At 37.3% G+C, this 13,094-nt stretch overlaps 1 protein-coding gene across 5 annotated transcripts in view; it reads left to right on the top strand.

The window, feature by feature from the left end:
- The window catches only part of LOC124135863 (zinc finger protein GLI4-like), a 136,272-nt gene that overhangs the window by 77,170 nt on the left and 46,008 nt on the right, over positions 1-13,094 (top strand). The window contains exon 1 of one of the 5 annotated variants that reach the window (XM_048381709.1): positions 5,176-6,252. The exons of the other annotated variants lie outside the window; for them this stretch is intronic. Within the exon in view, the coding sequence (XP_048237666.1) occupies positions 6,228-6,252 (25 nt within the window). The 5' untranslated portion in view covers positions 5,176-6,227. Of the gene's footprint in view, positions 1-5,175; positions 6,253-13,094 lie in introns of those variants that run through there. 5 annotated transcript variants of the gene reach the window in all.

Raw genomic sequence — 13,094 nt, 5'->3', positions numbered from 1 at the left:
AGATATTGGAGTTTGATTTATGTCAGAGGCAACAGACAATAAGCTGACTGTCCACTTACAATGTTATTATTCAGTTTTCCCCACCGCCTGCGTCTGTGTCTACCATGTCCATAGGGTTTCTATCAACCTATATGGAGGTCATCTTATGGGAGCATTATGTGAAAATACAGGACTTGTCCTACTGCTAATGGCAAACTGCCCCAGGAAAATATAGGGTTAGAAAAACAGCCTGAACAAGTTGCAGTCCTCAGCCATCTGGCCATGATTACCTGCTTCAGAACCCAGACAAGTAGGCCAGTAGAGACTGGCTCCAACATTACCACTCTCCTATTGTCTCCAGGGTGAAGTGAACCAGTTGGCATTTGGAATACTGTAGGAATTTCGGGCACTTTTTTTCCACCCATCTAGGCTTTCTGAAGGTCTTGTGACAAATTTTAAAGAGGTAAAGATTTTGTTTTTATTATAGAGTATTGAGATGCTTTTCTTTGAAATTAAGCGTGTTTATGGCCAGGGAGTGTTTTGAGGACCAGTTTGATGTAACCTGACGACAGGCAGAAGGATTATGTGTCAGATAGGTTTAGAGGAAAGTCAGTTTGGGGAAATTAACATCGGTATTCAGATTGTTTGTCGGTCACATGTCGTTTGAAGGGTTGTGTTGTACTTTAAAGATTCTTTTTTCTAATGCTGATTTAGTTCCCAGGTTCATCCATTACATTTTGTGAGAAAAGATTTTCGATTGTTTCATCAGACTCGATCCTACCTCCCACAGTAGGTCTGTGATCGTCATTCGCTACTCAGACACCTCATGGACATTTCCAGTGATCCCCTGTTTTCTCATTATTTGATGTAAACAGATTCCCTAGCTAGCAAAAAGTGTGAAGTACATTTGTCAATCCTATTAAACCAACGCAGTACTACTGCAGTTAAACAGAATCCCTCTGCTTCCAATAGAGACCGATTTGTTCTGGGATGTTTACCGTGTCCCTGATGCTTGCTTTGCAAGCACATGTGACAATTCAGCGTGAATCATGTAGATTAGGTCAGAAGTAAGTATAACTGAGTTATACATAGTTGCAATACAATACAATATATACTCACCTCCAAAAGAAAGGCGAACCATAGAAACATATAGACAAGTATGTACGTTAAGAAGAGATGTTTCTAATGTGTACCACTTAATGACAAAACTAACAATCAGTTAAGTGTTACCACAGAGTGTCTTTATTCTAATCATGATATTCACATGATTTACACTTTACACGATAATTCTGCACAAAACAAATGGTGCATCTCGAGTCATGGATCTATGATGTCACATCTGATGCATTTGTGAGCGTTGGTTCACACAACGTAACAGTATGTTCGTTTGTGCATGGAACCAATCTTAATTTATCTTGAATATGAGTAATTCATCGTATATTAACCAACATGTATGGTATTCGCGTTTCTTTTGTTGGTGAGTATGTTTATTCACATGAACATAACTGTGCAGTTAGTTATTTTTGACAACTGTGACAAAGATGGACATTATATGTCTAGCTCTGGCCTCATGCTCCTGATTTGCTAGTATTATTAATAATTTTAAGTTTGGTGGTATCTTCTATGCACAAAACTTGAGTCAATATATCTAGCCTATTTTGGTGTAACAGACTGTGATTTATGATGAAGTAAATGAATCATTTATATGGGTGGTGGCACATGGTCCTGTGTACAGGTCACAAATCTGGTGAAGCTTAGCAACATTTGTCGTGGAGAGTAGGTGGACGGGTGATAGTGTTCGTCAACTTGGCATTTCTAGGGTTTCAGTCCCGCCCCACAAAGAAGCACATGTTGTGTTTCCTGAGGCAATTGACAATCGAAATATGCTTCTGGTCACCCAACAGTTGATGGGTACCCGGTAGAATGAGATGGTAAGGACTGTTAACCTTCTAGCATTTTGGATTGCATACTCCCAGGGAGCTGAGAATGAAAATCCAGTGCACACTGATCCACTGAGGTCATGATACAGCAATTTGAGCACGCTTTGAGGTGTGTTTTGGCATATTACACATATGCACATGTTATTGTGATGTCAAGTCAAGAGCTGTTTTGCCAGACCCACCAAATCTTTCTAGGCATAATTGTTTATTCCTGTAATTGTTTCAAAATGTGAGTTAATTTGATATACATTAAATACAGGAGCAATTTGCAGTTGTGTAAAGGTTTCTGTTTAAGTACTTCCTTTCAAGAGATTTTGTGCTTTTAGATTTCAAAGAAATGATAAAGCTTAGCTGATAACTGATTGTCCATTAACGATAATTTGATGTTTTCACGTTCTGGAGCTACAGTGTATTAAGATTTCCATTCTGGCAAGAGGTATTTATAGTTGGAGGAAAGTTCATCCGTCTCGGCAAGTACAATTACCGATGACCCACAATCCGCTTCTCCAATCCAGATTGTAGCAGTGCCACCAGAGGGCCCAGACAAACATTGATTGATCTATAGCTGGTGAAATCCACCATTTTCACAACCATGCATTCGTGTCTACCTGAAATTTGTTGAAACATACTTTCAGTATTGTCGGAAAACAGCCATGGTAAATATTTTCTGCAGTTTCATATGTTGAAAGCAACACTGTGCATCTGTTGATCCTTCAACAAACAGTTTGTCATTAATAATTATGTTCAATAAATCTGAATAAATAGATTTTAAGTTGTTAATTGATATGTACATAAGAAGAAAACAAATAAAACTTATTTTTTTAATCAAAAAATTAGAACTACCGGTGAACAAATAGATTTCCAAACAAAACTCATCAGTCAGTGGCTGCAAATACTGAAATTGAATATATAAGTTTTAAGCATTGATAAATTGTAAATATGTCTAGATCTTGAAATCGCATCAATGTAAGATAATACAGATGTGCTATTTCTGCCGGTAATGTATATCTTCAAGTAGTAATACATGTATGTACAATCACTGAAAGCTCATGACTTAGCCTCATGTAAGTCAGGAGGAGAATTCTATTTTTTCAGATCATCACATCAACCTGACGTATCTAAGAATATTTAGAAATTGTCTAAATGCTAAAACAATTGTCAATACATCTATCCATTTAGAGAAACTTTATTTCTCTTTTTGATTATGTATTATACAAAACCATAAGCTCCCACTACATTTTCTTATGCATATGACCATTTCTGGTGCCCCTGTCGTGATATTGCCGGAATTTTGCTAAAAGCAGCATAAAACCATACTAACTCACTAACTCACTCACTCACTCATGTATATGAAAGACTGTTGTTTGGAAACAGCATCATTGGGTATATTATTGCCTAGTAACTATTATCCATTTTTTTTAGTTTGACAGATGTTTAAACTAAATTTGTTCACTGCTGCTCGATCTCTGAAAACAAAAGCACTTTGTGTATGGTATTACTAAGTGCCCTCCATCCCAACCATGTCAATCGTCAAAGAACCAGGGCATTTATTGTGGCAAGTACAGTAATTGTAAGGTCATTACTATGATGCACTATGATCGCCACTCTGTACATAGGATTCGAACCACAGAGCTTCTGATCCAAAAACCTTGTCCACATGACTAAAGAGGTAAACCCCATCACCAAGCTGACAAGGTATAAGGCTGTCTGTCATCTATGGGATGACTCCACACTCTGCTACATGTGGATAACTTGATTTAAGGCCCAGGGTTAAAGAGGTTTTATATCACATTCTTTCAAACATTTCATACAAGAAAAATATTTAACTGTATAAGCCCATTTTTCAGGAATTAATGTATAAACCAAGTGAAAGAAGGCGTATCCGAATCATGTTTGCCCTTCCTAATATTTAGATATATCAGAAGTAACTACTTTGATTAGTCATGCAAACCTTTATTACTGTGGTTCTAGACACTTGTGTAATGGACTAGCTAGACACAACAGCCATATAATGGGCCAGGTACAAGCTCCACGGCATTAATGGTTGACCACAAATGAGGGCTTGATGCAGAACTGTTTGTTGCACATCAAGGGACATAACTCTCACGAGGCATTATTTAAGACATTAACATTGACTTAATGGTCTAAACCTGTGTTCTTTGGGACTGTTATTATGAGTGTGGTTGGGGAGAAGTTCTTGTCTATGACTGTACAAAACAAACATGAATCCCCAATGGATGTAATGTGGGGTGTCTACTCCAACAAATGCTTGTCAAAGGTTTTTTTCATGATCCCCTATGTGCGTTTCACATATTTTCTATAAACTTTTTTAAATCTTTTAAAATGAAAATGAAAAATCATCCCTAAGATGGGATTTGTTTTGTCGATGACCTGTAATAATTCAGGACCTTGACCTATCTCATTACCCTGTGGTTGTCGTCTTCAAATTCAATCAAATTGAAGGTGGAACTGATTAACATATACGTCTGTTATGACATATCGTATAATTAATATGGTTTGTTTGATGTTCACACACCCAATAAGAGCTACAGTAACTGAAACTTGTGAAAAGATTCAAATACAACACTGTCTTTATATTCTTCACATACCGAGATAGTATTCTTTCATTTCTCAGCCCTACAGGGGCTCAACCTACAGTCCCTTTAAGTGAGATCTAATTGAAAGTGACATGCATAATCAGCTAGAGAACACCCAAAGTAATAAAGATTTCGCAAGCCTCTGTTGGCAAATTTACCTCAATTCTGTCAAGTACTATTCACAAGCATGCTCTCTGTACAACTTATCTCATTTAATTTGTATAATATTCTCTAACCCCACTTCATTTCATTCACAACAGTGTCATATCAGGAGAGCATACAAAGATGAACTAGAAGTATAGACGGGACCTAGTCGTACGGGGTGTAATCCCACCATGGGTGTTATATGGGGGTGGTATCCTCTCAGTCTATTGACCTTACCCAGCTTATTATCACTGTGACAAACCTATAGAGTGCTGCTCTGATGTTCCTCAACATGATGCATCTGTGAGCAAAAGAACAGGGTTTGAAAAGTCAGCTACCAACCCTGGGCTGTTCGAGTGTTGACAACACGACCCTATTTGTTTGTGTGAGGTGGGTGGTCCCTCAGCGTAAAATACAACTTATTCTATGTTTGTGATAACTTGTGATTGGTTGAGAGAGCAAGGTTTGCCCACTGATACAGCGAGTTGGATAGATCAGATTCCGTGGCCGTCTGTCAGCTCAGGACAAGGTACAGGCAATTTTCACTTGGGTGGTATAAGCAAGCTCGGCCCCCCAAAAGTTAGCACACCATTCACTCAGTGTGTAACTCCATTGAGTTCTAGCATGTGGATGCACACACACTGTGTGCTTTTCCCTCCTTTTTGTGGAGTTTTCTACTCTTTGTTGTGATTTTGGTGGATTATGTGATCTGTATATTCTGTATGATTATCCAAATGGTGTTTGTAGATCTGAATTGCACGCTTACAACAAGGTTTTTCACCTGAAAGTGCGATGGAAGCTGTGATGGTTTCGGTGTGATTTCTGGATACCGTATTGTTTCTGTGATGTTAGAAGTTGACCGCGATTTCATGGATTGCAGTTTTGCTGCATTTTAGGATTTCTGTGGATAGTGTCTCCTCTTCGCAATGTGAAAAGGGAATGACAGGAGTTGACGGCGGTAAAAGCAAACTCAATCCTGCAGATACGGTACAACATTTTGCTGCCTAGTTCTTACTTCTGAAGAAGTTATTGCTTCTGCATGCATATCTGCAGATATATCGCCGTGAATTTACCATAGACACAAATACATAATAGGTTTTGAAGAATTGAGATCTATGTAAGAGCTATCAGTTTGTCTGAAAAATTTGGAGATTTGAGTGAAAACTCAATTTCATGACTACTTACCACATTCCGACAGTTTGCAGCACAGATGACAAACAGTTAACCAGAACATTATCAGCAATACATCATATATATCATACCTTTAGTTCAAGAAAAAACACAACTGAAGATTTCAAGTGAGAAAAATCCCCATTTTGAAGGAGCAAATGCCCAGTTTGTCAGGTCTTGATTGACAATCTGTACAAGTGTGGTGAAATCATCAAGTGTTACTCTAATTCATCAAGGATACAACTATACTCGGAGTTGGTATACCAACAACACATACACTATCTGCCACTAATTCCGACCGCCTTCCAAGTCTACAAGTGTGACTCAGGCACATGGACCACCCATAATATCTTTCTTTCCTCTCTCACGATGGATTGATCAGGAGTACAATGGATTAATGTCTGACATTCACCTGCCATTAGGTATGTATCGCAAATGTCCCATGCAGCCTTTGCTTCAGACTTGTAATGGAACACAACCTTCTATTATAATACTTCATTGATGGAAAACAGGCCCCTTTAAAGAAAGATTTGTTATGGAAAATGTTGCATCCATTAGGATATTTTTGTCGGTAAATTTCATTTATTCATTACCTTGTGTGTAAAAGTCCTATCGTAACCATATTTTGATTTTCTGTTTAAAGTGAAAAAAGCATTTGTTTAACAATAAATTAAACTAATATAGACTAAGTAAGTAAAATTGAGATCAACTAAAATTTTAAAATTAAAGTTGTTTTGGGTCTTTTAGAAGTGAGTTGTTTGGTTAAGTATTATGAATTATGTATATTGTATCAGCTTTTATAGCTGCCTTGAAGGGTTGAACTGTTATTCTCGATTAATATTATCTTGAAGGCAAGCATGTCTAGCGTGCAGGATATGAAAATATTGAGGTTTTTTTTAAATTTGTTACCTGAAGCGATTCTGAAGTCTTTTTCCCACATACAAAGTAAGACAAAAGTTTTAGAAATCTTTAACATTAAAACCTTGTGACTGAATACGGATATTTCAGATTGTTCTGATTAACAGCTGGGCAAAAGAAAGTATACACCCATGTTTGATGGTGGCTAAAAAGGAAGCAAACAACAAATGGGTATTCAATGAGTATCATAGTTGTGTTTTGGACCTTAAGTTTGCAGTGATTCAGTGACTGTCTTCAGCCAAGTATAATTTGTAATGTTTTGGTCAAATCCAATTTCCAAATGTGAACTTTCTTTCTTTTGTAGAAATCAGTTATCAGTGTAATGTTGACCATATTAGCATCATGCTCTGTATGCTCATAATTTGTGTATAATATCCTCCTTTCCTCCATGCTTGTTATGCTTCATGGTTATCGGTCTTAAAGAAGGTATCCGTAAAAGAGACAAAAGTGTATGTTTATCACCAGATCAAATCTTAACAAGTCTATTCATTGCAACATTGAAATCTCAAAATTGGTGTAAATTTTTCCAGTTCCTGTTTTGAGAGATATTGTGAAAGAAACACTGTTATGATGGCGAGAACATGCAGGCAAATTTTAATCACATGCAAAGGATTTTTCCTTGGTTAATTTCTCTGGATTCTGTTGTCATCACTAATTTTCAGTGATCCATTCATATCATTTTGTCCTCTATTTTGCCTTTCATTCCCAACGATAAACAAGATTGATAATTCTCTGGCAATGACGTGCTGTAACTGCTAATGTAACACAACCTTAACTTTGCTGTTTCTTCATTTATTATCGCCTTTAAATGTCCACAAGTACTTTTCCTGCAATCTTAATAAATTCATAAGATTTTAAAAAAATGTCTTATTAAGGAAATGAAGCCACAAAAATCAGTTAATACGCCAAGCCAAAGTGTTTTGATCTGTATAAATATATTATCTTAATTATCAAACATTTCAAACTCACATTGAAATTCTTCTTGACTAGTAAAAGACACATATGGACAAGAGACATACTCATTTCATCCCTTTTCGTGAACACCTGGTGTCATCACTCATTTTCAACGATCCATTCATATAATTTATACTACTATTTTGCCTTTGACGCCCAATGGAATCTGTTTGGTAGGATAAAAAAAGACTGGTTATACACTGACATTTTATATTTTTTACCTACTGACTGTTTTCATACAAAAAAATATATTTAAAAAAAAGGAAAAGTGGCAAATAATCAGTTATTAAAAATCGATATCATCAAGACAAAATCATGTTTCAGCTAATTCCCAGACAAGTAAATTGAAAAGTCAATATTAACTACAGGCGTGACTTGGGTTTTAAGCAGAGAGCATGTATCTATGAACATGCAATGCTAATAATTGCAGCAATGTTTTTGGCCAAGTCTGGCATGCACATGGGTACCGACATCAACGTGGGTGTTCCACATAATCTTTTGTTTGTGTCGTTAATGCTCACTTATGCTCCGTTCAGTGGCACTTATTGCATTAATGCCTATCACAGGCTTGTTAACATGTGATAAGATAACTAAGAAGCCATTGGATATATACAACATCATCACCTTGTCTTGGTTCTACTGACTACCTGGAGGAGATAATTGACTGCAAAACCAAACATTGTAATAAAGAAATTCCACCTGGACAGCTACCTATGTTAATGCTATGCTTGAAGCATGTGTTCAAAAAGTGAATAAGGGTGACAGTCAAGGCTATGTTATTACAAATGATCTGAAACAAAACTCTTCAATCATTATGAGTATTACATGGCATTTGATGGGGAGTAATGTTAAATATCAGTTCCTTGATATCTTTGGAGGGCGTTGTAATATTTAATATTATTCCCACAGACTAAATTGTAAAAAAATATGTTCCTCAAGACACTTTGTAAAAATGACAACAGTTGGGACTTTAGATGAGTTGGTGTTCATCAATATTTGAAACAATTCTTAAAACATATTGATATGCTATCTTGCTTTTGTAAGATAAAATAACATAAGATAAGATAAGTTCTATTTATCGCAAAATACATATCTCGCTCGGGAAATACAAGAAATACAAGAATTCTGACTCTCGTTTTGTAAAATCAGTATGACACACATACTCGTATAATAATTTCTATTATGATATCTTGCTTTTGTAGTGTTCTTGTGAGTTGTGTAACATAATCAGACAGAATAGCACAGTGAAATGTGGGGATTGACAATGATATCATCAGGAGGTGGGTTATTTTGTAGACATTGTTCTTTATGTGGAGCTGTACCGATGTCGGAAACATTATCAGACTTGCTTTGGGAGACAACATGGATCCCCTTGAGGTTTTGGAAACACCAACTACTTGAATGTCTAGCCAATAGTGCTATTAGTCCACTGTAAAATAGATTACCGAGATTCCAATTTTTTATTTGAACACATTTGTGCCAGTAACATGTAATGTAAGGAAGATGAGACTTACTGTTGGGCAGGTAGGACTGATAGTATTATACCTGCTGTCAATGTTACCAGTGCTGCTGCCATTTGAAAGTTATAGTGTTTAGTGTGACAGACACAACCGTTAGTCCGAGACTTGTGACTATTGTTTTGTGATGTACCATGGTCAGAAATTTTCCGTGGATTAGTTGGACATGACCAGTGGCGTCTACCCTGGTTAACAAGATGTTTGACAGTATTATTTTACACAGACAAGAAGTAAGGTTACAATGGTGCCACAAGATGCAAGACTTTCCTATAACAATCATGACACCATTATTGGGCAATAAGAATAGGTCTTTAGCAACCCATGCTTGCCATAAAAGCTGACTATGCTTGTCATAAGAGGCAACCAACAGGATCAGGTGGTCAGGCTTGCAGAATTGGTAGATGCATGTCATGCTAATTGCGTAGATAAATGCTCATAATGGCAGTCACTGGATTGTCTCGATTTACAGAGTGCCATCATCTTGCTGGAATATTGCTGAGTGCAGCGTTAATCAACAAACAACAAGGGCAAGGACGAACAAGGTTAAAATTGGTACCATCAGAAAGGAAAACAGTAGGAGTTTACAAGTAGACATAGTTTGACAACAAGGTTACCAATGCAAGAACTGGCAACATATTTGGACATGAGTGGTATGAGTGGTGTGAACAAGATTATAGTTTTTCATTCAGCTTTGACAAAGGTGACTTACAATGCCATGAAACCTGACGAGAGACAAGTAATTGGGCCACTGGTGCCATCAGAGAAAAGCCTGTGATGTTCATCAAGCACTTCTGACTAACATGTTGTATCTGTGGACATGATTACCACTGCCGCCATCATGTATGCTTGTGACACCAACAGTGTGAGACACTGAGTAGGACATTTACACATGTACCAGGGCTCGTCGTCATGAGTACATTCAGAACCTATTTTCTTCACATGAAACAAATAACTCAACAGAGAGATTCAAGTGGGAACGGAAATGGCATACATGTTTTGTCTTTAACAAACTATTTCTCAAACAATTTCTCTTTAAAAAGGTATATACAGATCTAAAAGTAGAAACTGATATCCTTTTACATGATTTCTTTGAAAGACACAATCACGATTTTAACAGTTTGTGAGCCAAAAATGCATTTTGGTTATAACAACATGTACAAGACGTTTTAAAATAGCAAAAATTATTTTCCTGAAAAGACTTTGCTCTTCTGCAAGATGGTTTCTCTTTAAGCAGAGGCATGGTGTTGACACCATGTTTACGATGAAATGGTGAAAAAGTAAACATCTAAATACATCCTCATTATTTAGTCGTTGTTCATTTTCCCAAACAGACTTGTAATCTAAGACTGACCGTCTGTCTTCAGTTGAGATAATATCTTCCAGAAAACTAGTGATAGCATCTGTGAGAACAATGACTTGGTTGTTTCTGAAACTTAGATAACATAATCTAACTTGCTCTTCAGTTGTCTGACATCAATCAGCATTAACTACCTGCAGTTGTGGGTGGAATCAACAGCAATAATATTGTTCCAAAACAAACATTTCAGATATATCGGAATTTATAAACCAGTTATATGGCCTTCATCTCATCTCTTCCACAACTTCAAAAATGTGGTGTCAGATTGATCAAGATGCATTCTGAGGTAGTATTCAGTTACTGTACAGCTAGTGTTGGAGAAGGCTTTGTTGGGCCAAAAAATGTGTCTCCTATTTCAGCTCAAACCGAAGGGTAGGTAGGTCAGTTTTATAACATTTTCCTTTTTTTAAATACAGCACTTTGTAGTAAATCAGCAAAAGCCTGCTTTGAAATGAAGATGATGACCGGTTTACCTATACTGAAGCACAATGAATGAGTCGGGGCACGGGTGACCCAGTCGTCTAAGGTCCGCGATTTGCTGTGCAGAGTTGCATCCCTTGGGCATGCCAAAACCTATGATTGTGGGTTCAAATCCCGGTTCGCCCCGATTATGTTTCTAGGTTTGTCAGCACCATATCCGTGCTCATGGGTTTCACCGAAGTGGTAAACGTCTGAGACCTGCATCACCTCAGGCTTTCCTCCCACATTAAGCTGACATGCCGTGATATAACTGGAATACTGTTAAAAGTAGCGTTAATCCTCACTCACTCACTCACTCACTCACTCACTCACTCACTCACTCACTCACCCACCAACCCACCCACCCACTCACTCACTCACTCACTCACTCACTTACACTATAGGCATAAAATGTGGACAATACCGGTATGGGGATAAAAACTATGGTGCAAATCGAAAATAATGAGAAGAAATGTTAAGGTTCAGGGGCTCCAGATCAGGGTCAGTTGGTAAACCGGAAACATACATATTTTAGCCAGTTCCATATATATTGCCAGCCTAATATGATTTTATTATATCTGTCAGATGTATTGCCCTTGACGCCAAATGGAATCTGTTTGGTGGATAATCAAGTATGGTTATTCTCTTGCATTGAAATTTTATGTTTAATGAAACATTGGAAAGTACTATGGATTGTATTTTGAAATATGTTCACAAAACCAAAATTGTGTCAGTAAATCCATTTGTGTATTGTGGTTTAAGAACGGTGTTACTTTACATATATAAATAATTCCCACTATGAATAGTATATGCAGTTATATTGTTTGGGTAAATATTGAGTGAGTAGGGTTTTTGTGACACTTATAGCAACATTGCAGCCATATCACAGGGATAGAGGACACCAGATCTGGTTTCTTCATGACTAAACAATGCTTACCTCCCCGGCTTCCCCTATTGGTAATAAGTAGTGTAGCTCTATGTATAAATAAGTAGCACTGCCGATAGTATAAGTGTTGTTATGGCACATGTACAAGTCTCTGATGTCAGAGCCAAGCACAGATGTCACTAATGGATGCTACATGTGACCTACAGTACATACTAGTGTTTAGCCTCTACCATGTGGTTGGCATCTGGTACCATGACATCAAGTACAGAGAGTTCTAGTTTGTCAGCGTGTAGCATTGGCGTATGTTGCTAGCAAGTAGGTAGCACCTCTTGAATGGAACTATAGATATTGCATCGTATGAAGAAGTTCTTGGTGGTGTCTTCATAGGATCTTCTCTAGACCATGCAACGCTTGTCAAATAATGCCCTTCTTTCCTGTGTCCCCCATGGAACAGTGTAGATCCCTCTGTCAGTCCATGCACCCCCTTTCTTAGACCATGTCATATTTGAACACAGGCTGGAGAGTATAATTTATCTTGGCCTTCCACTTATCTTTGCTTAGGCTACACATTTTTTATTTTTTATTTCATGGGCCCGCCGTGCCTACTGAAAAGCAGCCGGTCTAAGAAATAACTTAAACATGATTTTTTATATTATTATTATTATGTCTCCTGCTAGTAATATAGACCCTCTTTTACAATATATACTTTTATTAATAATTTCCATGTCTACATCACTAGCAGTGATTCTAGAGGACACCTGCAGTTTTAACTCCATGGCAGAATGACTTTCAAATAAATAAATAATTGACATTTATTTTAATTTTTATTTTTACCGACCTTGTGAGGAAAAGCTGGACTAAGTGTGGCCTTAGGTGGGGCACAGGATTTGAGTTATTTGAGACTATACTTTGAGATTTGAATATACTAATCCCCTAGACTACTTAGTGACCTCAAAAATGCTCCCATAAGAGTCCCAGGTACCTATTTTATATCATAATTGAAAACAGGACTACCCTCGTATAAATTGGGCTAACTTACAATCCGTTGATGTAACACATTGGCTTACTGGAGTTGGACTGCGATTCTTGTCATGATCTGGCTGCAAAATTGCTAAAGTGTGGTAAACCTTTTCACTCAAAAGATAATCCATCAACAAACACGAAGTTGATCTT

The sequence above is a fragment of the Haliotis rufescens genome, unplaced genomic scaffold (genome assembly GCF_023055435.1).
Source record: "Haliotis rufescens isolate VD_foot unplaced genomic scaffold, xgHalRufe1.0.p SCAF_4, whole genome shotgun sequence".
Taxonomy (NCBI): domain Eukaryota; kingdom Metazoa; phylum Mollusca; class Gastropoda; order Lepetellida; family Haliotidae; genus Haliotis; species Haliotis rufescens.
Note: the sequence above shows the minus strand (reverse complement) of the source record. Positions and strands in the feature narration are given on the sequence as shown.